This window comes from Phaseolus vulgaris, chromosome 1, assembly GCF_051622355.1.
Source record: "Phaseolus vulgaris cultivar YP4 chromosome 1, ASM5162235v1, whole genome shotgun sequence".
In the NCBI taxonomy this organism is placed as follows: Eukaryota; Viridiplantae; Streptophyta; class Magnoliopsida; order Fabales; family Fabaceae; genus Phaseolus; species Phaseolus vulgaris.
The window spans coordinates 13264957-13289816 of NC_143498.1; the positions used below are offsets into that span (position 1 = coordinate 13264957).

A 24860-nucleotide genomic window follows, 5' to 3' on the forward strand; every position below is an offset into this window, starting at 1 on the left:
AGGAATTCTATATGGTCAAGAGCAAACATGCATTTAGCAAGATTAGCATACAATTGTTCCTTCCTAAGGGTTTCTAAAACTTCTCTAACATGCACTCTATGGTCTTTCAAAGATAAGCTATAAATGAGAATATCATCAAAATAAACAACAACAAACTTACCAATGAAAGGTCTCAACACATGATGCATGAGGCGCATGAAAGTGCTTGGTGCATTAGTTAAGCCAAAAGGCATAACTAACCACTCATATAGACCAAAGTTGGTCTTAAAAGCCGTCTTCCATTCATCACCCGGTTTGATACGGATTTGATTGTAGCCGCTTTTAAGATCAATCTTTGAAAATTTTTTGGAACCATGTAATTCATCCAACAAATCATCAAGTCTAGGTATGAAATGCCTATACTTAATTGTAATGTTATTGATAGCCCTACAATCCGAACACATCCTCCATGAACCATCTTTCTTAGGGACAAGGATGATAGGCATAGCACAAGGGCTCATGCTATCTTGAACCCAACCTTTTTCTATTAAAGTTTCAACTTGTTGGCGAATTTCCTTGGTTTCACTTGGATTGGTCCTATATGCTGGACGATTGGGTAAAGAAGATCCCGGGATTAGATCAATTTGATGCTCAATCCCTTTCAAAGGTGGAAGGCCTTTGGGAGGATCTTGAAAAAAATCATTAAACTCCTTTACCAAATCTTCCAAACAATGAGGACTATCAACAAGTGTTTCTAACTTAAGAGGTCTAGGGATGGCTACGAAAATAGGATTGTGAGACACTATTTGATGGAGATCAAGCCCAAGAGAAGATGGAGACCACTCATCAAGCTCAAGAAGAGGTGGAGGCACAAATGGAGGACGCCCATGGAGGTCAAAGTCCACCTCAAAGGATTACAAGAAGCATGTTCAAAGCCTTGGGAGCTAGAGGACATTTATTTTCTCTTTTTGTAGTGTCTTTAGTTGAAGGTGCTTAGAGGGAAACCTTAGAAACCTCTTTTGTTATAGCATCTTTTAGGTTTTAGTTAGGAGCTTTAGGGGGTGTATTAGTAGATAGGTGTAGGAGTAGAATAGGGGGTGCCAAAGTGAAGGAAAGGATCACACCTTCCTTGCTTTGCATTTTAGCGCTGGTTCTAGATGGTTTTGGAGGGAATTTTGATTTGTTTTTAGCTTTCTTTTTCAGCACCTTAGGCTATAAATAGAGGTGCCTTCCTTGTAAAATGCAGATTTGAATTCATCTAAAGAAACTATACTCAAAATTGGAGTGAGCATTTGGAGAGCTTTTGAGCTTCTACTCCAGTCTTATCTTGAAGGACCATGGTTTCCTCAAGTGGCGGCTTGCACACTCATCTAGGAGCATCCATACTTCTAGTGGCGTGATCATCCAACCTATCTTCCATCTTCATGAGCATTCTCTTCTCCTTCCTTTCTTCTTCTTCAATTTGTTCATGTTGCCTTGTGTTTTGAGTTGTTGTTGTTTCGGTTCCTCTAATTTTCCAGCACCTATTTTCTGTTTGTTTCTTAATTCTGTTCGGTACTTTTGTTTTTGATTCAATTCTGTTCGGTCTCTTCCTTTTATTTTTCCTTTGTTGATTCAATTTGACAATATTTGGTTCATCCAAATGAGTTTGGGATTTGGTACTTGTTATTGGTGAGTTCTTGATTTTAGAACCATGATCCAACTTCTAAGAAAGTGCCTCTATATTTTCCAGCTCAAGGTGATTCCTCAAAGTGTCAAGAATCTTGTTCTATGTGGCTATTGGAATCACATCACTATTTCCCTTTGGACCTCATGCCTAGACACAAGAAGTGTAGGCTTAGGAGTTTTTTCTTTTTCACTCTCCCTCCTTTTTTTCATGACTATTTGGTCCTCATGGACTTCTCTAGGTGAGAGAGATTTGAGAGTAATCTTGTGACCATGGAAATCAAAAGAAATTTTGTTTGTAAAGCCATCATGTAAAAATTTTCGATCAAATTGCCAAGGCCTTCCTAAAAGCACATGTGTGGCTTCCATGGGCACAACATCACACAAGACCTCATCTTTGTACTTGCCAATAGAGAAATGGATGAGGACTTGTCTATTCACAACTATTTCACCAACTTCACTAAGCCATTGTAACTTATAGGGCTTGGTATGAGAGATAGTAGGCAAGCCAAGCTTATCTACCACTCTTGTACTAGCCACATTGGCACAACTACCCCCATCCACTATTAAGGAGCAAATGTTGTTTTGAATAAGACATCTTGTATGGAAAATATTTTCCCTTTGACTTTCGTCAAAAGGTTGGGAAACTTGGCCAAGGAGTCTTCTCACAACTAACAAATCACCTTCTAGTGGACTCTCACTTTCATCCCCACTTGATTGCCTAGAAAAGGAAACATGTTTAGGAGAATCAGAATCATGTTCACTAACTACAATGCCATCATGCATGTACATATTTCTTTTAGAAGGGCAATTCGCAGCTATGTGACCATATCCTAAACATTTAAAGCATTTTTTATTAGACGTTTTGGTTGGGGATTTAGGCCTAGAAGTAGATGACTTAGATTCCTTGGGTTTGAAAGAAGAATCTTGGGAAGGAAATTTTGAAAAAGACTTTTTGTTCTTCCAAGATTTGGAGTAGTAACCATCATTTGGGGGATTTTTAAAAGAGTTTTTCTTAGCAAGTTGGGCTTCCACCTTCATTGCTAGATGAATTAAACACCCAAATGATGAATACTCTTGTAATTCCACAATATCTTGGATTTCCTTCCTTAGCCCACTAACAAACCTAGCAATCAAAGCTTTGTCGTCCTCACGTATTTCTAACTTACATAAAAGCGTTTCTAATTCTTTATAATAAGCGTCCACACTTAGCGTGCCTTGTTGAAACCGTTAGAGTTTCAACATAAGGTTTTTCCTAAAGTGGGGCGGTACAAATCTAGCGCGCATTTGAAACTTAAGAGAGTTCCAAGAGTCCACGGGAGGACCCTTGTGAAACATAATGTCCTTTACAAGTCCATGCCACCATTGCATGGCATAATCACAAAATTCTAAAGTAGCTAACTTATACTTATGCTCATCTTGGACCCCATGTAGGTCAAAAATCTGCTCACACTTGGCCTCCCAATCTAGATAGATGTTAGGATCACTATCTCCATTGAAGCTTGGAAGCTTGACCAAAGGAAGTCTAGCTTTAGCCTCTCGGTAATAGCCATTGTCACGGTGGTCTCTCCCTCTAGGATCATAGCCATGAAAGGAATGAGTTGGCTCCCTTCTTCTTCGCACTTCTTCACGGCCAAAAGCATTGGATGAACCCCTAGACGAGTGTCTATGTGAATGGTGAGTTGCATGGTGAGCATGAGACGGTCCAGCTAGTTGCATGTCCATTTTCTGCAACCTTTCCTCCAATCTTCTAATATGGCGTTGAGCTTCTTGTAATTCACCATGAAGAGAAGCTTTAGAAGGTGAATTCTGCTTGCAAGATTCCTCACTAGAATATGGAGCCATTTTATCAAAGAGAAACAGCAAACACAAAACAGCAAACAAAGGTTAGGAAACAAAGTCAGCTAAAAGAAATGGGAACCAAAACCGAAGTGAAGTGGTCACTGAAATTCACTCTCAAAGAAAGAATGCTCTCTGCACCAAGCTTATCTTAAGGCCTTAGTAATCCTCAAGTGAAAAATGCCAAAGCAAGAGCACACAATCTTGAAAGTACTTCACCACAAAACCAAAGAAGAAAGAATGACAAACAAGAAAATGTATAAGCAAAGAAAGGTAATTGCAAAAGGAATACTATATGTAAGACAAACTCAAAGATTAATGAATGAAAGACAAGCAAGAAAATAAAGAACTCAATGAAGAAAGAAGCCACACCAAAAGAGTCCTAGAGAAAAGTACTAGAGTAGATTTAAGAAACAAAAACAGAACTACAAGAAAAAAATGTTGTATGCAAACTGTGCTATGTTTACAGATTTAACTGGAATGATTGGAAGCGAACTGGAATTTGAAAAATTAACCACAGAAACTTCAATGTATTAAATCAATAATGGCACTGGAATGAGTTAAAAACAGTAAGCCAAATGAGAGAAATAAATTTTTCAAAATCGCTGCCAGATTACCGTATTTTTTTCGGCAGAATTGTACACTTTTCGTATTTTATTTATCATTTTTTGTGTACTTGGAATTTTTGAGTACTTCTTTTTGCTATGGTTTTGTAACACTTTGAAGAATGTAAATCCAAATTTTCACAAATTTCAAGTTAGCCAATTAATTGCAGTAAATTGAAAACAGTAGCACGTTTGTAAGAAAACAGAGGAACCTATTTAGGAATGAAAAACAGTATGATGAACTAGCAAAGACATAATGGAAATTGTGTATAGGAACTTGTATAGGTCTAGAATACAAGCATGAACTCAAATCTAAAAATGAAAATGCACAAAGGATCAAGCAATAAACTCAGAAACAGAAAGTAAACCAAAGCAAGAAACAAATAAAGCAATAAAAGTACTACAAGAAGTGATGACAATTATGGAATAACATGACATCAAGGAAGGTTACCCCTCCAAATCTAGGTATAAAGGGTCATGAAGGGAAGATATGGAAAGAAAAATAGAAATGGAAAAAAACATAAAAGTGTTTGTCTAAGCTGAACTAGATATTGATAACATTTTACCTTCATTAAAAAAATCTTGTGAGGTTGTGTTTGAAGAAAAATTGTATTTGGAGTTGAACTAGATATAATAGATATAAACTTTTCCTCCACAGAAGAGCCTATTGAAGGTTTGGTTGAAAAAGAAGAAGAGGAAACCAGAAAAGAAAGTCTCTTATGAAACCTCCAACAAACATCACTGAGAAAGAATACTTAAAGGGAGATTGCAAATTGAACTCTTCTTTTAAATTATATAATACCCATTCTTCTTCACAAAAATTTCAAAAACAACACTTTGTGATGTTATTGCCTGACTTGGTCAATGAACAACAAAAAGTGAACAAAAATATTTTTGAAAAATGCCATATGTTTTTTTGTTTCAAAGTTTTTATAAAAATAATAAAGAAACTTATCTCATATTTGTTTGATATCTATTGTATATTGAAACTTGATACAGGAGGAAAATAACAAATAGGAGTCTCTTGTACATGTTTTTTCAACTTTGATTTGAGTAATTAAATTGTCCAATTTGTGAGACACTTTTTGATGGAAGAGGCCCAAGCACAAGCCCACCAAAGGATAGATTTGGGCCAACCACTAGAGTTATGACCAAGAGGATCCAAGAAGACGTTCTTTTACATGTTCAAATGCCATAAACTCTAGTGTAAAGTAAACTTTAATTTCTTGTCAAAATTAGCATAGGAACTTTATTTGTAATTTTTCTTAGAATTAATTTTGGCACTTAAAACACCGACCTAGGTAAACTTAGAGTTTCTAAAAACCTCTAAATTTACCAAGGCCGGTCTAGAAAGCCCATGGAGGGGGTGGGCATACAAACTAGACACACCCCTTCCCCATGTGCTCATTTAGGCGCCACTTTTGGGAGGGAATTCATTTGAATTTCCAGCCCTCTAAACACTATAAATAAGAGGGCTTGACTCATGTATTTGCAAGATTAATATACTTAGTGAATTACTGCCAAATTTGAGCCAATTTTACTTCTTGCCCAAAACTTCTTAGGTTAGACTATTGATCTTCAATTCTCACCTTACCAAAGAGAGATGGCCTCACCACTCTCGTCCCCTACCTAGCATGCACCTCCAAGGTCACCACACCTCTTAGGAGGACCTTGTTCGCTTCCAATCCATTGTGCTTCCGCCAATCATCAACTAAATTTCCAAATCATGAAGGCACCTCTCCATCATTTGGTATCTAGAGCCATGGTCTTCAAGAGATAAGTGTTTTAATCTTGTTTCTCTTTTTTATTCTGTTTTTCATTTCAATTCCGTGTTGTTCTTCATGATTTCTTGATTGTATTGCTGGTTTGAGTCTTGATTTTGTGTTAGATGCTGTTTTGGTAAAATCCAATCGGTGAAATCATGTTCAAATTGATCTTGAGTTTCTATTTTGCAAATTTTATGTAGGATTCATTTGTGTTGTGGTAAACTGTTTTGTTTTTATGGGATTTGAGTGTTTTTTTTGTGATTCAATCGGTGCAAACTGTTTTGGTTCTTGAGTCATGTGTTTCCAATAATTGTCATCAAATCCTAGTAGTACTTTTCTTGATTTGTTTTGAGTCCAGTTGTTAATCTGAATTGTTTGATTCTTTGGTGCATTTTTCTTTTAGATTTGAGTTCATATTTGTGTGATAGATCCATACAAATTCATATACATCAATTCCATTGTGTTTTTGAAGTTTCTTTAAACTGTTTTTAATTTCAAAATTAGGATTCCTCTGTTTTTAATTCTGTGCTGACTGTTTTTACTTATCAAATTAAAATCCGTTGGAGAAAATATGTGAAATTATGGATTTAAACAGGTTGATGTGTTAGAAAAAAAAGAAAAAAAAAAGTAAGTCAAAATACAAAATAGAACAAAAATGATATATCAAATGAAAAAACTGTGCATTCTGGCGCGAATAGAAATGGTAATTTGACAACAGATTTGAAAAATTTATCAAAATTAATTGGTGCATTGTTTTGGTGTGATTCCTACGCCAAAATTTTGCTAAGATCTTGAACTGCTTGTGGTTTAAATTTCAAATTCAAATTTCAAATATAAACTCAGCATAAATATTTCAAGTCAGACATTTTGTGCCTCCAATTTCTAGTAGTACTGTTTTGGTTTTCTTAATCAATTCTAGTGTCATTCCTTAGGTTCAATTTGTGTGCCACCTTTTATTGAATGCCTTATTTGATTGCTTGTCAAATTTATTCAATATTCTTTCCAGTTGTGTCATACAATTACTCCATTTTCTGTTGTCCTATTTCTAAATTGAATTGTTCTTTGCTTTAAATTTGTTGACCTCTATTGTTGGTGAAAGAATTTCGAAGTGGTGTTTGTTAAGTTTCGAATTAACCTTTGTGGTGAGTCCATCCCTACTTAGTAGGTACTATTTTGAAGATTTAAATTGACTAACCTTAAGAGGTTAAGCAAGGGGCTGCAACAAGTAAGATTACAAAAACATACAAAGTGTGGGACACAACAAGAAGGAGTACCAAAAGCAACAGAGTGCATAGTATAGGAAATCTGAATTTTACTTTTGTAATTCAATTTCTATTGTATTTCTTTATGAATTGTAATTGCATTCAACTTTGATTAATTAGTGGAATAATTACGTATTAGACGGTGAGTGTGTCTTCAATGGCTCTAAGTGTCTAGAAGCCTCACCTTAGGATTCGCCTAGTTTTAAAGCTTTTTAGTTAGTAATCTTTAATTATGCTTAGTTAATTGCTTTGCTTTAATTACTTGTTTTGTATTGTTTAATTGCTTTGAATTTGTTTTCTTGCATAAACAAGTGTTTTTCATTCTTAATTGTGATCTAAGTAAATTACTTAGAAAAAGATTTGTGAAAAGTCTTGAGGGATAGATTTTGGCAAGGAAAGACTTGGTACTTAAGAGATCCTAGTGATCCACCTCTCTTTCCTGGAAAGCTACCTTCATTACTCTCCTTGTTTTTTTTTTGGGTAAATTACTTTTAACACAAAAACATTAACCATGTCTTCTCATTCTCGTCATTCTAATGAAAGTGAGTGAACATGATGAGAGTCAAGTAAAGGAGGTTTTTATTAATGAAGGAAGAGGCAATTCACCATCACACTTGAAGTTCTTCCTTCTAGTCTTCTCAAAATTAAAAGAAGACATAAAATAGAGAGAGGCCCAAGCCCAAAGCCCAAGCCCAAACCCAAGTCCATCCTATGAAGGGCAAGGCCAAGTATTAAATAATAAAGAATATTGTTGAAGGTGCTTAGAGGGAAACATTAGAAACCTCTATTGTTAAAACATCTTTTAGTCTTTAGTTAGGAGTCTTAGGGGGGGGGGTGCGTTAGTAGATAGGTGTAGGAGTAGAATAGGAGGTGCCAAAGTGAAGGAAGAGGTCACACCTTCCTCATGCATTGTTTTAGGCGCCAATTCTAGAAGCTTTTGGGAGGGAGTTTTTGAATTTGTGTAGCTTGCATTTCAGCACCTTAGGCTATAAATAGAGGTGCTCCCTTTGTAAAATTCAGACTTGGATATATACTAAAGAAACTATACTCAAATTTTGAGAGAGCATTCGAGAGCTTTGAGCCTTCTTCTCTAGTCTTATCTTGAAGGATCATGGTTTCCTCAAGTGGCGGCTTGCACCCTCATCTAGGAGCATCCATACTTCTAGTGGCGTGATCATCCAACCTTTCTTCCATCTTCATGAGCATTCTCTTCTCCTTCCTTTCTTCTCTTGTTAATTTCCTTGTCTTAGCTTGTTTCCTAGTTGTTTTGGTTCGGCAATTTCAGCTTGTTAATGTGTAGCTATGGTTCATTTGTGTTCTTGGCTGTTCTTCATCTTTTCTTCTTCAATTCCAGCATTTTGATTCGGTACCTTGCTGTTTTGTTTTGTTAATTAGTGTTTTTGCCTTTCCTCCATTTCTTTTGGTTCAATTTGACAATATGTGGAACATCCAAATGAGTTTGGGATTTGGTACTAGTTTTTGGTGAGTTCTTGTCTTAGAACATTGATCCAACTCTAAGAAAAGTGCCTAAATAATGTCCAGCTCAAGGTGATTCCTAAGAATGTCAAGAATCATTCTCTATATGGCTAGTGGAATCACATCAGAACATCTATCAAATCTCTTTTCAAAAAAATAGCACAAGATGTTCAAGCACTTTCATATAGACAATTGCAACATGAGACCCAACTCAAAGAAGGGGATGCTCAATTTGCTTTGATACAAGATGAGTGGAAAATGGTTAAAGAAAGAGATGAATACCACAAATCAAAAAGAAGTTCTCATGCATCTAGCTCTAGGGTAGATAATTCTTTTGGGGAACAAAGCCTTAGAATTAACGAATACTATCAATCATCCCCTAGGAAAGCTAGAAAGGAAAGAAAAGAAAACCCAAAGGAGGTTAGGGTAGAGCTACCTCATTTCTATGGAAAAGAAGATGTAGAAACATATCTAGATTGGGAGATGAAGGTCGAACAATTGTTTGCTTGCAACCATGTGAGTGAAGAAAAGAAAGTACCCTTAGCCACCTTAAGTTTTCAAAGTAATGCTATGTATTTGTGGACTGCCCTAAAAAGAGAGAGACTTCTCCACAAGGACCCTCCCATTACATATTGGAATGACCTTAGGGGAGCCTTGAGATGTCGCCATATTCCATTATATTACAATAGGAAGTTGATGGACAAGCTCCAAAGACTTCATCAAAGAAATATGAGTGTAGAAGAATATTGGCAACAAATGATGTTATATATGAAAAGGGCAGGGATTAATGAAGAAAACCATACCACCATATCCAAGTTTTTAAGTGGTCTCAAACTTGAGCTAAGAAACAAAGTTGAAATTTTACCTTATAGAGATTTAAATGATTTGATTCAACTTGGCATTAAAGTTGAAAAGCAAATTTTGAGAAAACAGTCAAGTCAAAAACAAAGTTCATACTTTGTATCTTATGACAAGGATGAGTTCCAAAGAGGGGAAGAACATATAAAAGAAACATCTCTAGAACCTTCCCAAAACCTATCCAAATGTGAGCTTATCTCACACACTTAAGCTAGAGAAATTCAATGTTTAGAATGTCTTGGTAAGGGTCATTTAGCATCTCATTGTTCCAATGAAAGATCTATGATCTTAAGGAACAAAGATGAATATAGTAGCCAAGAAGAAGAAACTAGTGAGAGTGAAGAAAATGAGAAAAAAAAGAAAGAAATAGAAAAACCAAGTGAGGGGTTGTTTGAATCTAGAAAGAAAGAGGAATATCTTACAACACCCCCTACATGCATAGTGAAAAAAAACCCCTTAAAGGGTGATTGCATAGGTAAATATGTAGTAGTTTATTTTGATGACTACCTAAGACACCTTAGGGAAGTTTTCTTAGTGCTTAGAGTTAATAATTTGTTTGCTAATAGTAATAAATGTACTTTTTGTGTTAATAGTGTAGTGTTTTTGGGTTTTATAGTTAACAAAAATGGGGTACATGTTGACCCCAAGAAAATCAAAGCCATTCAAGAATGGCCAACACAACAAAATGTAGGAGATGTTAGGAGCTTTCATAATTTAGAAAGTTTTTATAAAAGATTTGTGCCTAACTTCTCAAGTCTAGCTTCACCACTCAATGAGTTAGTGAAGAAGGGCACTCCATTTTGTTGGACCGAGAAGCAAGATCAAGCCTTCAAGAGACTAAAAGCTCAACTCACTAATGCACCCATTCTAGCTTTACCAAATTTTGCAAAAACTTTTGAGCTAGAGTGTGATGCATCGGGAGTGGGCATAGGTGTTGTATTGTTGCAAGGTGGACATCCAATTGCTTATTTTAGTGAAAAACTTTATGGAGCCACCCTCAACTATCTCACCTATGACAAAGAGCTCTATGCACTTGTGAGGGCCTTAAAGACTTGGGAGCACTATCTAGTTTCTAAAGAATTTGTCATTCATAGTGATCATGAGTCTTTAAAATATTTGAAAGGTCAACATAAGTATGAGCATAGAGCACACGGAGGATTTTATGTGTCGGAGGGGTATCTTTTTAAAGAAGAAAAACTTTGTATACCTCAAGGAACATATAGAAAACTCCTTGTAAAGGAATCTCATGAAGGAGGTTTCATGGGCCAATTTGGAGTTGACAAAACTCTAGAGCTTTAAAAAGCAAAATTCTTTTGGCCACCCATGAGGAAAGATGTTCAAAGACATTACCATAGATGCATTTCTTGTTTAAAAACTATCTCTAAGGCAATGTCTCATGAACTCTATGCTCCTTCACCTTTTGCAAGTACTCCATGGGAAGACATAAGCATAGGTTTTATATTAGAACTTCTTAGGACAACAAAAGGTTTTGATTCCATCTTTATGGTTTTGGATAAGCTCTTCTTTAGAGAAGTGGTAAGACTTCATGGTTTATCTCCAAGCATATTGTTAGATAGAGATCCAAAATTTGATGACCATTTTTTGAGGATTCTTTTGGAAAAACTTGGAACTAAGTTGAACTTTTCAATTTCTTATCATTCTCAAACGAATGGTCGAAATGAAGTTGAAAATATAACTCTTTCTATTATGCCTAGAGTAATCACGAGAGATAATCACAACTCTAGGGATGAATATGCATACAATAGGGTAGTTCACAAGACCACTAATATTTCTCCATTTGAAGTTGTATATGGGTTTGATCCTCTTTCTCCTTTAGATTTGTTACCCCTTCCTAATCCACATACCTTTGTGCATAAGGAAGGAGCTACAAAAGATGAATTTGTTAAAAAAATGCATGAGAGGATTAAAGAACAAATACAACAACAAATAGAGAAATATTATAAGAAGTTGCCAAAAACAATAGAAAAACAAGAGGAATGGCAACTTAATAAAATTGATTTTTATACAACTACTCAAACTAACTCATTTGCTTTGTTTGATGATTCCCATAGATGGACATTTGATCCAGGAGGACGAGCATAGTTGTCAAAGCAAGAAAAAGGCTGCTATTCGAGATCGACCCTGTAGATCTGAGGATAGATCTTCTCAAGAAGGAGGAGATGATGGACACCATCTAGCCACATCCATCCCCCTAACAGAAAGAAGAAGAAGCATTGGATTTGAGGACAAATCCTTTTCAAGAGGGAAGGGATGATGGAAGAGGCCCAAGCACAAGCCCACCAAAGGGTAGATTTGGGCCAACCACTAGAGTTATGGCCAAGAGGATCCAAGAAGACGTTTTTTTACATGTTCAAATGCCATAAACTCTAATGTAGAGTAGACTTTAATTTCTTGTCAAAATTAGCATAAGAATTTTATTTGTAATTTTTCTTAGAATTAATTTTGGCACCTAAAACACCAACCTAGGTTAACTTAGAGTTTATAAAAACCTCTAAATTACCAAGGCCGGTCTAGAAAGCCCATGTAGGGGGTGAGCATACAAACTAGACACACCCCTCCCCCATGGGTTCATTTAGGCGCCACTTTTGGGAGGGAATTCATTTGAATTTCCCTCCACTTTCTTTTGAATTTCCAACCCTCTAAACACTATAAATAAAAGGGTCTGGCTCATGTATTTGCAAGATTAATATACTTAGTGAATTGCTGCCAAATTTGAGCTAATTTCACTTCTTGCCCAAAACCTCTTAGGTTAGGCTATTGATCTTCAATTCTCACCATACCAAAGAGAGATGGCCTCACCTCTCTCATCCCCTACCTAGCATGCACCTCCAAGGTCACCACACCTGTTAGGAGGACCTTGTTCGCTTCCAATCCATTGTGCTTCCACCGATCATCAACTAAATTTCCAAATCATGAAGGCACCTCTCCATCACTTTTACTTGTTCAAAGTTCTCTCTAGAGTTATCTTCTTGCTAGACAATTTTTTAGACTCCTCCTAAGTGTTGGCCTAACCTCACTTAGATTCATCTCATATTTTCCATCTCCTTCAAAATCTTTACAAATCCTTTTACTATCATTCATCTTCCGTTGAAGAAATTCAAATAAAAAAAATGAAGAAGAAGATCTACAACTGAATATGTAGGCTAGGATTGCATTAAGTACGGTGGCGTCAGCTTCCTCCGTCGATTTGGTCACAACTTGTATGGAGTATCAAATTCGGGCAATCATTCTTACCTGAGTCATTGGTATTGAGGCAAAACAAGTTGCTCTAGCCAAAGTGACTAACCTAAAACAAGAGTTGGTCGAGTCTTCGAGATCTCTGCGTGCGGCTTTGGAGGCCAAGTCCAAGTTGGATGAAATGGCTTAGAATGTCGAAGCGGACTGTGACGCATTCACGATGGAGTTAGAGTTGTGGAAGGTGAGGTGTGCTTTCTTGGAGAGGGATTTCTCCCTTTTAGAAAAAAAACCGAGTCCAAGTTGGGAAATGACTTGAAAGAACTAGAGAAAAGCCTGACTTATATGACCCTTGCTAATGTCGAGGCTATGAAGAAAAAGGAGAACATCGAGGTCGAATTGGATAAACTTCAAGATTATGTACTCAGTCTTCAGCAAGAAGGCTTTAACCAAGTTGTATGAAAGGCAAACTTCTTTTACGGCCTACAAGTGCAAGTTGATTTCTGTTGGTGATGTGGCAACCAAGGAGATGGCGGGAATGAGGCTGAAAATGAGGTTGATTAGTTTAGGCTTAAAATAACAATTTTGTTTGTATATCCGGTTAGCCAATTAATTATCAATTTTTGTAAGTAAGAGTTGAGACACTTAACTCTACTTTTATCCCCTCTTTTATAAGTATTTGACAGGACATAATGCTCGACTTCAATGAATAGGACAAGATTTTCAGTTCCATGTTAACTTCTCATTTTTTTCCATTTTGTCTCCCCTTTTGCCTTTTTTTAACATGTAATTAACGAGCCTTATTAAGCATGTGTTAATCAGTGTGTATAGGCTAAGTGGGTTTCTGAATTTTCCTTGCATTTTAGGTGGTGTGTTTGAATGCGTGCTAGTTTACATGCCCCAATTATCGTCATGTCGGTCAACCTATGTTGGTTACATTCATGCTAATTTGAGTTTTGTGTCGTATGCATGTTGGTTCATGTTGTGCGTATCGATTTACGCTAGCGGGGTATAGGCGTCTTGGTTCACATTTATCGGATATGTGTGTGTTGGTTCACGCTGCATGCCGATTCACGCTTGTCGGATAGAGGCGTGTCGATTTACGCTTACCGGATATGTGTGTTGGTTCACGCTGTGTGTTGGTTCAGGCTTGCTGGTTATACGCATGTTGGTTCACGCTACATGTTGATTCACGCTTGTGCTTTGGTTCACTAATTGTTCTCTTGTTTGGGTATTTATAATGGTTGTCTCATTAAAATCTTCTTCCAAAAAACCTTCCTTAAGGAAAAAATGTCAAGTTAGGAAAGAGTACACTATGATTGTTACATTTCATTGTTTAACTAAAGTAAAAATTTAGTGTGTGGTGTTCGAAGTCCTTGGAACCTCCTTTTCGGACAGGTGCTCCAGTTTATATTCTCAGTTTCTTCCTTCTCCCTGAACTTGAAAGAGTCCTTCCCAATTGGAGAAGAACTTCCCCTCCATTTTTCAGGTGTCGCTTCGTAGCCTCCATATTATATCCTATTAATGAAATGCTCTTGGTTTAACTTTGGAATTATATATTCTAATCGTTCTTTCCTTACATGGCTCCTCTCTTATCCGAGCCTTATCTCAGAGTTTATTTACCATGTCTAGGCTGGTCGCGAGGCTTTCACTATTCAAACTTAGATCAAACAATTGTTTCCTCAGGGAGGATTCCCCAACCTCAACGGGAATCATGGTGTTAGTTCCATATGTCAATTTGTATGGTGTCTCTTGCGCTGCCAACTGTAAGGTGCATCGATATGCCCACAAGATCTCTACTAGTTCTTCCGTCCATCTTCCCATAGTTGGGTTAAGTCGTTTCTTTAGCTTATTCAAGATGACCTTATTTGTGGTTTTGACCTAACCATTTGTTTGGGGATGTTCGACTGAGCTGGTCGCATACATGATGTCGAGGCCATCCTAGAAACTTCACAACCCTCAATCAATGAACTACCTTCCATTGCCTGTGACAATAATATATGAAATGTTGAACCAACATATAACATTTTTTTCCTGATTAAACCTTTAACATTATAGGCCAAGATGGTTGTCAGTGGCTTAACCTCTATCCATTTTGTAAAGTAATTCGTGAGGACCAAGAACTTGCATTGCGTCTTGCCACATTGAAATGTTGTGAAGCTCATCTGGCACAATCAGACTAAATGTTTGACCAATAATAGCCAACTCGTAATATGCGAGTGGCCATTGTTCATCCTCCTGAATGTAGATCGCAGATACCCTGGTGAAACTCGTCGAGGATGTACTCGACTTGAGCCTTGGTTATACATTTGAGCAAGGGTCAGAAAAACTTTGCTTGAATAATTCATATTTAAAAAGCGCAAATCAAGAACATTTCCTCCTCATTTCCCTTTCTTTGGCCTTGGCATATTCTCTGGTTTTGAGAAGTTTTACGATGGGTGTCATCTAATTTTCCACTATTGAGACAAAGTTGCCCTTCTTCAAGATGGGGGTTCCTCAACACTGGGAGTACTCTGATGCTTAAGTTAAAACTCGGTATGTGGTAGGTAAAAATAATAAATATTGTTCAACGCGTACCTTTGCCTTAGGTGTAGTTCATATTTATAGGGTTATAATGATCCCTTGGTTTTGATCCTAGGTTAGGATAAATAGAAAAATTAATCTCAATGTTAAAGTAAGACTATGTACCTTTTTTATTAGCCTAATTACGCCATACAAAAGGTTAGTCATTGGCTTCTACGTCACCGGTGGGATACTCGACCACATCACCGGTGGGTTATTTGGTCGTTGGTATCAATGGTACATGTTGCTTTTGTTAAGACTCCCTCAACTAAGTAAGTGGTTATTAATAACCAATGTTATCATGCTATTAACCAAAATGAGTTTCTTATTTTCAAGATGCATCTTATAAGTAGATAGGTACATCGACAAATCTTAGTAGTGGTAGGGTGAGCCTCAATCCCCCAACCCTATTTCCAGATCCACTACTTCTCACCCTTCTTCCTCCGAGAGTAAAGATAAAGGCCAATGTTGTTGGTGATTAAAAAGGGTGTAGTGTTCCATATCCTTTATTCACGTGCAAGGTGAGGGAAGACAAGAAGTTTTCCCATGTTACCTTACAACGTGCGAAGAATGGACTCTAGTGGCGTTGCATGAAGATTAGACATTAAAACTATGCTTAATTTTAGTATATTATTTTGGCCCCTTAAAATTATTGGCCAGGATCTGTCATTGGGTAGTTACAATTTCTATTTCTAAAACATTTTGTTGCTTTCCAGTCCTCCTTAGGGATTATAAACTAGTAGAAATATTATCCCTTGTCTTTTATTGTCTAAATTAAAATTACAAAAATGATTAAATGAAACAATACGAAGACAAAAGTTTGTAAGACCACAAAAACTTAGGAACATAATAATAGTAAACCTTTATGTTGTGTTTGCTTCCACATGTGTACTGTTCACGATAAAGGAGAGGCACATATGGTTGTTGTTTGGATTTGTGTGTGTGAGGGAGTGTGTGACGATGGAAAAGAGAGTGAGTGAGGATTTTGGTTCTTCTATCAACAATAGAGATCATTGAGGAAAGCCACATAGACACAACCATTTTACTTCATTGCCCTTAATTGCATTCACTGAATTGTGATTTTTGAAAGCAATAATTGATTATCCAAGAGTTTCTTTGCATGCATAATCGATTAACCAAAGGTTTTGAATGCATAATCGATTAGCCAAAGGTTTTGAATGCATAATCGATTATGTAGTATGTTATAAATGAGGTATAATAGATTATCCACTGGTTTTGCAGGCATAATCCATTATGTAGGATGTGCCATTATGTAGGATGTTGTAAATGAGGCATAATCGATTATGTAATATGTTATAAATGAGTCATAATTAATTATATAATATGTTATAAATGAGGTATAATCGATTATCCTCATGATATATGTTACATATTACTGGATTTGTGTTTCCCCTTAGTAACATGTGTAAATATTGAATTCAATATTATTATAACAAATATTATACAATTAATAATATTATTAAATTCAATACAAACTTATTTTCTAATTATATTTTATAAAATTATGAATATTTAAATTATTTATTTCTAAATAAATAATTTTATTTTTTTTAAATATATTGATGATTTTTAATCTAAACTTTTACAATTATGAATATCAATTCCAAAGTCAGTTCTTACATAGTTCTAAAATAATATTTTAACACAAACAACTCAACTGTATAAATAAATTAATCATTTTTTTTTAAATATTTTAAATATAATGGTAAATTTGCATATGCTTAGATAATATTATTTTTATGACAACTTTCCATATTTTGACAATGTTAAGTAACTCGTATTTCTTCCAAAAATAATTATTCAACAGTATCAAAAATAATTTACAAAATCTTAATTAACTCAAATTTACACAAAAATACCTTATATTTTATTATTCAAAATATTTTAAAGACAAAGGTAAATTTGTAAACTTCATTTTACACCTTTTAAAAAAATTAAAAATTTCCTCAACATCATATCACTCACACACTTCAATAAACTTTTCTCACAAATCCACTATAACATATTCCAATCCGAACAACCTCAATTTCTTCCCACCTTCCTATCAAATTACTCCAAATCCACTCTCTCAAATCTTCAGACATCCTCTCCCCAATTCAAACAAACCTTAAAGTAAAAAATAAGTAGATTTAACTTTACGTAAGAGAATGCAAAATCAGAGTGACATACAACTAGTTACGATCATGCTTATCAAACTCGCGATTTAACTTGTTAAGTCTTCTGAGTTCATGTTTCCACCCATCCTAACCGAGATAACTCAGTAGTAAACTTGGTTTTTGAGTAAACTCGGCAGGCTCGAAGTAAATTCTTCTCTGATCGTGCGATAATGGTGTTCGTGGTCGTGCGAAGGTTGCTTTCGTCCGGTGCATTGGTCGCGTGGGTCGTAGTGGTTGCGTTCGTGCAAGTTGCGGTGGTCGTGTGTTGTATGGTGCGATGGTCACATTTTCGATCTACGTGGTGTTGTTCTTCTAAGTAGTGTTCTATGGTGAGAATCTCATCAGGTTAGAGATGGGTGCTGCTGCAATTGCTCTGTTTTGTTTGTTAATGGTGCTTTGTTTTAAGTGGGAATTAAGGTGCATTACAGGTTAATGGTTAAGAGAGTCATGATGTGATTTTTTGGGGAGTTAGGGTGTAGTGCTCTATTTTTTTTTTAATTGGAGTGCATCAAATTGGGGAAAACTTGGTGTAAATTTTTTTATTATTTGCAGTGCTCTGTTTTTTTTAATTGGGGTGGATGAAATTGGGGAAACTTGGTTCAATTTTTTTTATTTGTAGTGCTCTGTTCTGTTTTGTTTTTAATCCAGGTGCTTCAAATTGGGGAAAACTTGGTGCAATGTTTTTTATTTGGCAAAGATTGGAGCAATACATATTGTGGATCAAATTCAACTAGGATTAATCCAAGTGCATCTTCATCTATTAAAAGTATAAGTAAAAATGCTCCAGGAAATAGATCGGATATTGGATGGAAACATGGGATAAATATTAATGGAAATGGTAGAAATGTGAAATGTAATTATTGTTCAAAAGCTGTGAGCGGAGGAATATTTAGATTCAAGCATCATCTTGTTGGAACTTGGAAGGACTTTAAACCTTGTGCTTATGTTTCAGAAGAAATAAAAAATTTGATGATAAAAACTGTTGCAAGTTAAATATAATTGATGAAGATCACGAAGAAAGTGAAGGGCTTGAAGAAAGACAAAGTATATTTGGTTCTAAAAATAAAGAGTTGGTAGCAGTAGCGGGAGTTCAAGCTACCATAAATCAAATGTTGAAAAAAGGTTATAAAAAAGAAATGACTACTCAAGTTGCTGATTTTTTTACACAAATGTCATTCCATTTAATGTAATTAAAAATCCAGCTTTTGCAAAGATGTGTGAAATGACTGGGAAATATAAAGTTGGCTATAAATCCTCATCTTATCATGATATTAGAGAAAAACTCTAGAAGCAAGCAATTGACAAAACTAATTTAATACTTCAAGAATACAAGGATGAGTGGAAGAGAACAAATTGCACAATTATGTCTAATGGGTGGACAGATAAAAAAAGGTGTTCTATTTGTAACTTCTTAGTGAATAGTCCTAAAGGGACTATTTTTATCTATTCATTGAACACCTCATACATATAAAAAAAACATCAAATAAAGTATTTAATATGTTGGATGACGTTGTTGAGTTGGTTGGAGAAGAAAATGTAGTGCAAGAGGTAACTAATAATGCTGCAAATTTCAAGACAAGTAAAGAGTTATTGATGCAAAAAAGGGAGCATTTGTATTGGACCCCATGTGTTGCCCATTGCATTGATTTAATTTTTGATGATTTTGAAAAGAATTTGAAGGTCCATCAAATTACTATCAAGAAAATAAGAAAGATCACCACTTACATTTATGGCAGATCAATGTTAATTAGCATGTTGAAGAAGTTCACAAAAGGAAGAGACTTGATAAGACCAGGTGTGACTAGATTTTTCACGACTTATTTAACTCTAACTTGTCTTCATGAATTGAAAGCATCATTATTGACCATGCTCAACTCTGAAGAATGGAAAACAAGCAAGTTTTGAACTTAACAATAGGGGATAAAAGTTGAAAATGTTAAACAACCGGTTTTGGAAGAATATCTCCACGTGCCTCAAAGTTGTCACCCCTCTTATGGTGGTCCTAAGATTGGTGGACTCAGATATGAAGCCTGCAATGGGTTTCATATATGGAGAGATGGATTGTGCAAAGGAGAAGATTAAGATCAATTTTAATCATATTAAGAAAAGGTAAAAATCCTATAGCTTTTATCTTTCAAAATTTAATTACTTATTTGTAAAATTATTTCTAATATATGATAGTTGATATTGAATGTAGCTATGAAGATGTTTGGAAAATAATTGATGCAAGATGGGATATCAACTTCATAGACTTTTGCATGCAACTACATATTATCTCAATCCCCACTTCCATTATGAACATGAGTTTAGAGTTGATGATTCTGAGGTGAAAGAAGAGTTGTATACGTCCATGAAAAGATTGGTTAAGGATGTTGCAAAAAGAATAAAAAATATTTTGCAACTTATTGAGTTTCATTATGCTAGAGGACTTTTTGCAATGGATGATGCAAAGGAATGTAGGAAAGCGCTATTTCCTAGAGAATGGTGGGAGATGTTTGGGATGGAACTCCAAAATTGACGAGGTTTGCTATTCGAGTTCTAAGCTTGGCTTGTAACTCTTCTGGATGTGAGCGAAATTGGAGCTCATTTGAAATGGTAATTTAAGTTATTTATAATTTACAATTTCTTTATTTAGTTTATATAGTTACTAAATTTCCTATTTAATCATAGGTTTATACAAAGAGAAGAAACCGTTTGCATCAGAAAAAGATGAATGATTTGGTGTATGTGATGTACAACTTGAAGTTGAAAAATAAATAAATTAGAAAAACAATTGCTCTTCCTTTTGATGATATTCAATCAGATAATGAATGGATAACTGATGAAGGAGATGATATTGATGAGATTGAGTAAGTTCAAGGTGCATACGATGGTCAAAATATTCACTTACATTGAGCAATAAGAGATCCAACTCTAGATGTACTTGATCTTGAAAATATAACTTTTGATGTCAATGTGGTTTGTGATGAAGATGATGATTGTGATGAAGATGATGGAGGAGAGGATGACATCATTAAAGAATTGAACATAGAAACATGACATTTGCCCATTTCTAATTATTTAATTTCTATTACTTTAACAATTTAACTTTTGTAGTATTTGTATAAACTTTTTTATTTGAGAAACTTTAAATTTATATAATTCTCATTCATTGCTAAATATGGTTATTTAAGTGTTGTGGAGTTATTTTTTTAACTACTTTGAGTAATCATATTATCAAAATATTTTTTCATATGAAGTAAATTCTAATGAGTTTATAAGTTAAGTCTACTAAGCTTCCACAAGTCTATGTAGGCTCTTGAATTTGACAACCCTGAATAGGTTAAAGAAATATATTATCTCAGAAAAATCGAACAAATAAAGGGGGCCATGACGAGTTTAACAACTGGAAGTATTTAAGAGTAAGATGATCAATATGAGCCACTAAATATTACAAAATTACAATTACAAAATCGGATCCTAACTTAGTATAGTGTGCTTTTCTATCATACAAAAATTCAGCTAGTTGATACGAAACTTCATTTAGTTTAATGAACCAAGAAGGACAAACCAATTTTGTCCTCCTAAGAATTTTGAAGAATTTAATGCTATTTTAAAAAAAATTATGAATTTAGACAATTGTCACAATAATCAATTATAGACTTTATTCTTGTCATCAATATCTTCATTGCAAAACCATTCCCAATGTATAGTTGCCAACGGTCAGCCATGTCAATAAGAATTACCAATCAGTAAATTTCTTCAATTCAAATGCAAACTTTTTTTCATACTCTCATAAACCATGTAGGTGATGCTAGCTGAGGGCACAACCTTGAGTAAGTTAGGAAATATTCCTTTGTAGAATCCCCTAAAGCCTTCATTTTCCAAGGTTTTCCTGAATACATCAGCCATTCCCTTATAAGAGCGTTGAGCCTGCATTCTGAAATCGACATGGGTTTCATTTTCTAATTTCCATAGAAAGTAGAAAGTGTTGAAGTCACTAAATATTTAAGCAACAATTTAAAACACATTGCGCCAAAATTACCTTGTTCTAACCACCTGTAGTGGGTAAACGCATGTTGCTCCAAGAGCTCCAGATACAGTCCCACATCCTAATTGCACTAGAGCGCCAGGTTCTACAGAATACCACAAAATCTAAATACAAAAAGTGAAGGCAATAACTGATACGGAACATCACAGGTGAATAAGTTTTTTATTTTACCTCCATCATGAAGAATATACATCTTGGACATATCCTTCAAGGTTTCATACGCAGCAAGATCTATACCAGCGTAAGGGATAATCCCAAGAAGAGAAGGAATCAATCCCCTATAAAATGCTCGGGGTCCTTCCTGAAGCCAAATATCTTTTGAAAGAGTTCCAAGACTAGGAATTCCTCTGCTTTCACAAACATAGGTTTGTAGTCGCGTTTTAACAAGATCCATGGGATATATTGCAGTTTGAGCTATAGCACCAGCAATACCACCAGCTAGTAGCCGCCCCATGGCTCCAATACCAGCCTGTGTCTCTTCCCCTTTGGCCCTTACAATAAAGGTCTTCAACATCTCATAGCTATAAAATCTAATGGCACTCTCAGGGGCAACCTTTAAAACATTTAAGCCATTCCCTCGAAAAAATCCTAACAAACCACCCTCTTTCCATATAGCTTTTATTGCAGGCGTTATGTGAGCTCGTGCTGTTTGGACTTGCAATACAACCTTTAGACGATCAAGTGGTGCAGTTGCTGTGCGTGATGTAGCACCTGCTACTCCTCCTGCAATCAGATACCTAGTGGCATCAATGTGCTTACTAATGCCTGCTGGAATAACAGACTGTTCCCCAATATCAACCATACATATCCGCTCCAAATAATGGTAGATGTTCTCGATGGTTGCCTCATGAGGGTAAAGCAGCAGAAAATCCCTCCATTCTTCAAATGTTATAACACCATTATTATCCTTATCAACATGCTCAACAAAACGGGCAAGTTCCTCATCATCAATCTTAATCCCTACAACAGAAAGACTAGTGCCGCTTATTGAATAAAATGCATCACAGAATCAAGAAAATCTTAGTCACACAACAATAGTGCACTAAATAATTAGAGACCAGCAATCCAAATTAAACATTTGCAATCAGATACAGAGGGCTTATAATGTGTTAATTTGTCGATCAAATAACAAGGGAAAATTTTGTTAGCAATGAAGTTGAACTTCGATTTATGTTAAATGTACTCAGTTATAACTAGCGATCAAAAGAACGTAAAATCAGATAAATCAGTTAGTCAAGAAGGCTGCATGCAAGGGAAAGGTTGTTTTAATAGGTGATTTTCAATTTCCTTTTTCATTCAACTTTCAACAATGCAACCAAAGCCTTTACAGGTGAGCAAAACTTGTAATTAAATTGCACTCATTACGAAGAGATGTGCCAAATGTTCAACGATCTCATCAATACAATAAAAATGTATCGAGGACTACTGAATTTTAGAAAAATTTGAAAGAAGATGAAATGGCAAACTATGAGAGTATGGTAAAGCACCTGTGACTTGAGATGAACATTAGATGACAACTTGCACCACTACTTTAACCAGTCAAACAACTCAAACCATGTCAATCAAACTTCTTCTTTTTTCCACAAGGAGCGTGTAATACCCTCTATCAGATTTTTATTATTAGTTTAATGTCACCTTTCTTTTTAAGGTATCAGATTTTTATTATTTTAAAAATAAAAAATTATTATATTTGTATTTGTTTTCAATATAATGAATGTTGTCCCTTCCATTATACCTTGGCTAAAATCTTCCTTCATTAAATAAACTTATAAATCATCATCCTGACCTCCAATAATATACACTATTTTCATCATATTACTAATCAATAAGAAATCTCTAACGCATGTCCCTCGCACTTAGAACTAGATAACATAATTTGTAAGTGATATAATTAATATAATGAGTGACCTACAATACGTCCAATAAATCACTACAATAAATTCTGGTATAACTTTAGTATTTGAATTTAAGTCCAACTAAAACTCAAACTAGCTCGTAAACTGAAATGAGAGTAACCTCTACCTATTACACTATTTTGGTCATGTCAGTGGTGGACATAGATTTCAACAACAATTTACACAACGCAATTCTCTGTCAAGCTAACCTACTAACATAATCAAACACAAGAAAACCGAAGCACTCAAACATTTACAACATCACAGAGTGAATTTGCAGTAAAATGAAACAATTACGGTAAACAGAAGAAACATGCCTGCTTTTACGAGAGCCTCCAAAAGCTCCTCAGGCAAAATGCAGCCATTGTGCGCAACATCGATGGCCTGGAAAATGCGGTAAATATCCAACTCCTTGTCGTCCATGTAACTCTTGAACTCTTGGAAATCCACTCTCCCATCCTTGTTCTCATCGCAAGCGTTCAACAAATCCTTCGCGTACTTGTACTCCGACGGAATCTGAAGCGCCGATAGACCGGCCTCGATGTTCGCGTAGTCCAAGAACCCGTGATTGTCTCTGTCGAAGAATTCGAAGAGGCCCCGAATCCGCACTTCGCGCTCCTCCTTCGTCTCCTGCGACGCTAGAAGCACGTGATCCATCGTCACAGGTGACGCCTTCTTCATCGCAATTCTGAAGAGATAAAGAAAATAAATTAACGACTGATTTTGAATGTGTAAAATGGAAAGAACGGAATTTGATTTAATAGGGATCGAACGAACGAGAGAACAAAAGCATGCGTGCGTTTTGCTTTTACCTTGGGAAGGGATTCAACGAAACGCAGAAACGACAGGGGAGGGCGTAAACGACGGGAAGAGACTTTTGTCGTTTTAGAAATTACGTTTTCATGAATGAGATTGCAACCGGCGGCAATGAGTGGGGTCGCCGGCGATGTTGCCCGATACATTGAAGAACACGCGCATCGTCATCACGGAAAAGAGCTTATGCTTCTTCGTGAATAGTTATTAAACACAAATAATAAATAAGTGAATAGTTTTTAGGATGTGATTGTAATGAATCGGACAGAGTGAGATGCAGAAAATTTTGGAGTGTGGGAGGTTTCTTTCTTTCTTTCTCGTTTTCTTTTTTATTGTTTTCAGATTTTTTTTCTTTTTTAATTTTATTTTACTTTGCCTTTGGTAATGGTTTTGGCACGTTTGGTGGTTGCGCGTTGTACACATGGTTTGCTGAGGATTTTGTAGCCTAACAAATTATAAGGATATTTTTCCATAATTTGGTATGTTAAATTTTGAGACTTTGTTAGCTATAATTTGATAGTGATAAAATTACAAAAATATTAAAAAATAACCTACCATTCATTTTAATGTCTCGTTCGTGTTATTACAGTTTTAGATACTACGAGAACAGAAATAAACTTGTTCTTTTATTTTTTTTTATTTCTTTTCATATTCCTACTTGCAAAACACCAAGAAATCTCTTTAATTATTTTAAAATATTAAATTCACATTTTTTAACTATTTAAAAATATTACATCA

The 24860-nt window shown here is 35.5% G+C and overlaps 1 protein-coding gene and 1 pseudogene across 1 annotated transcript; one reads left to right on the top strand and one right to left on the bottom strand.

The window, feature by feature from the left end:
- The first annotated feature begins 17736 nt into the window (after nt 1-17736).
- Nucleotides 17737-20423, top strand: LOC150029523 (uncharacterized; annotated as a pseudogene).
- Nucleotides 20424-20761: 338 nt separating this feature from the next.
- On the bottom strand, nt 20762-24534 carry LOC137813587 (calcium-dependent mitochondrial ATP-magnesium/phosphate carrier protein 2). Its single transcript, XM_068615927.1, has 5 exons — nt 24122-24534; nt 23627-23997; nt 21586-22374; nt 21409-21499; nt 20762-21303 (listed from the first exon to the last, which is right to left on the bottom strand). Exons 2-5 carry the CDS (start codon nt 23988-23990, stop codon nt 21126-21128), a joined length of 1422 nt encoding a protein of 473 aa, XP_068472028.1. The 5' UTR covers nt 23991-23997; nt 24122-24534; the 3' UTR covers nt 20762-21125.
- Between the last annotated feature and the right edge of the window lie 326 nt (nt 24535-24860).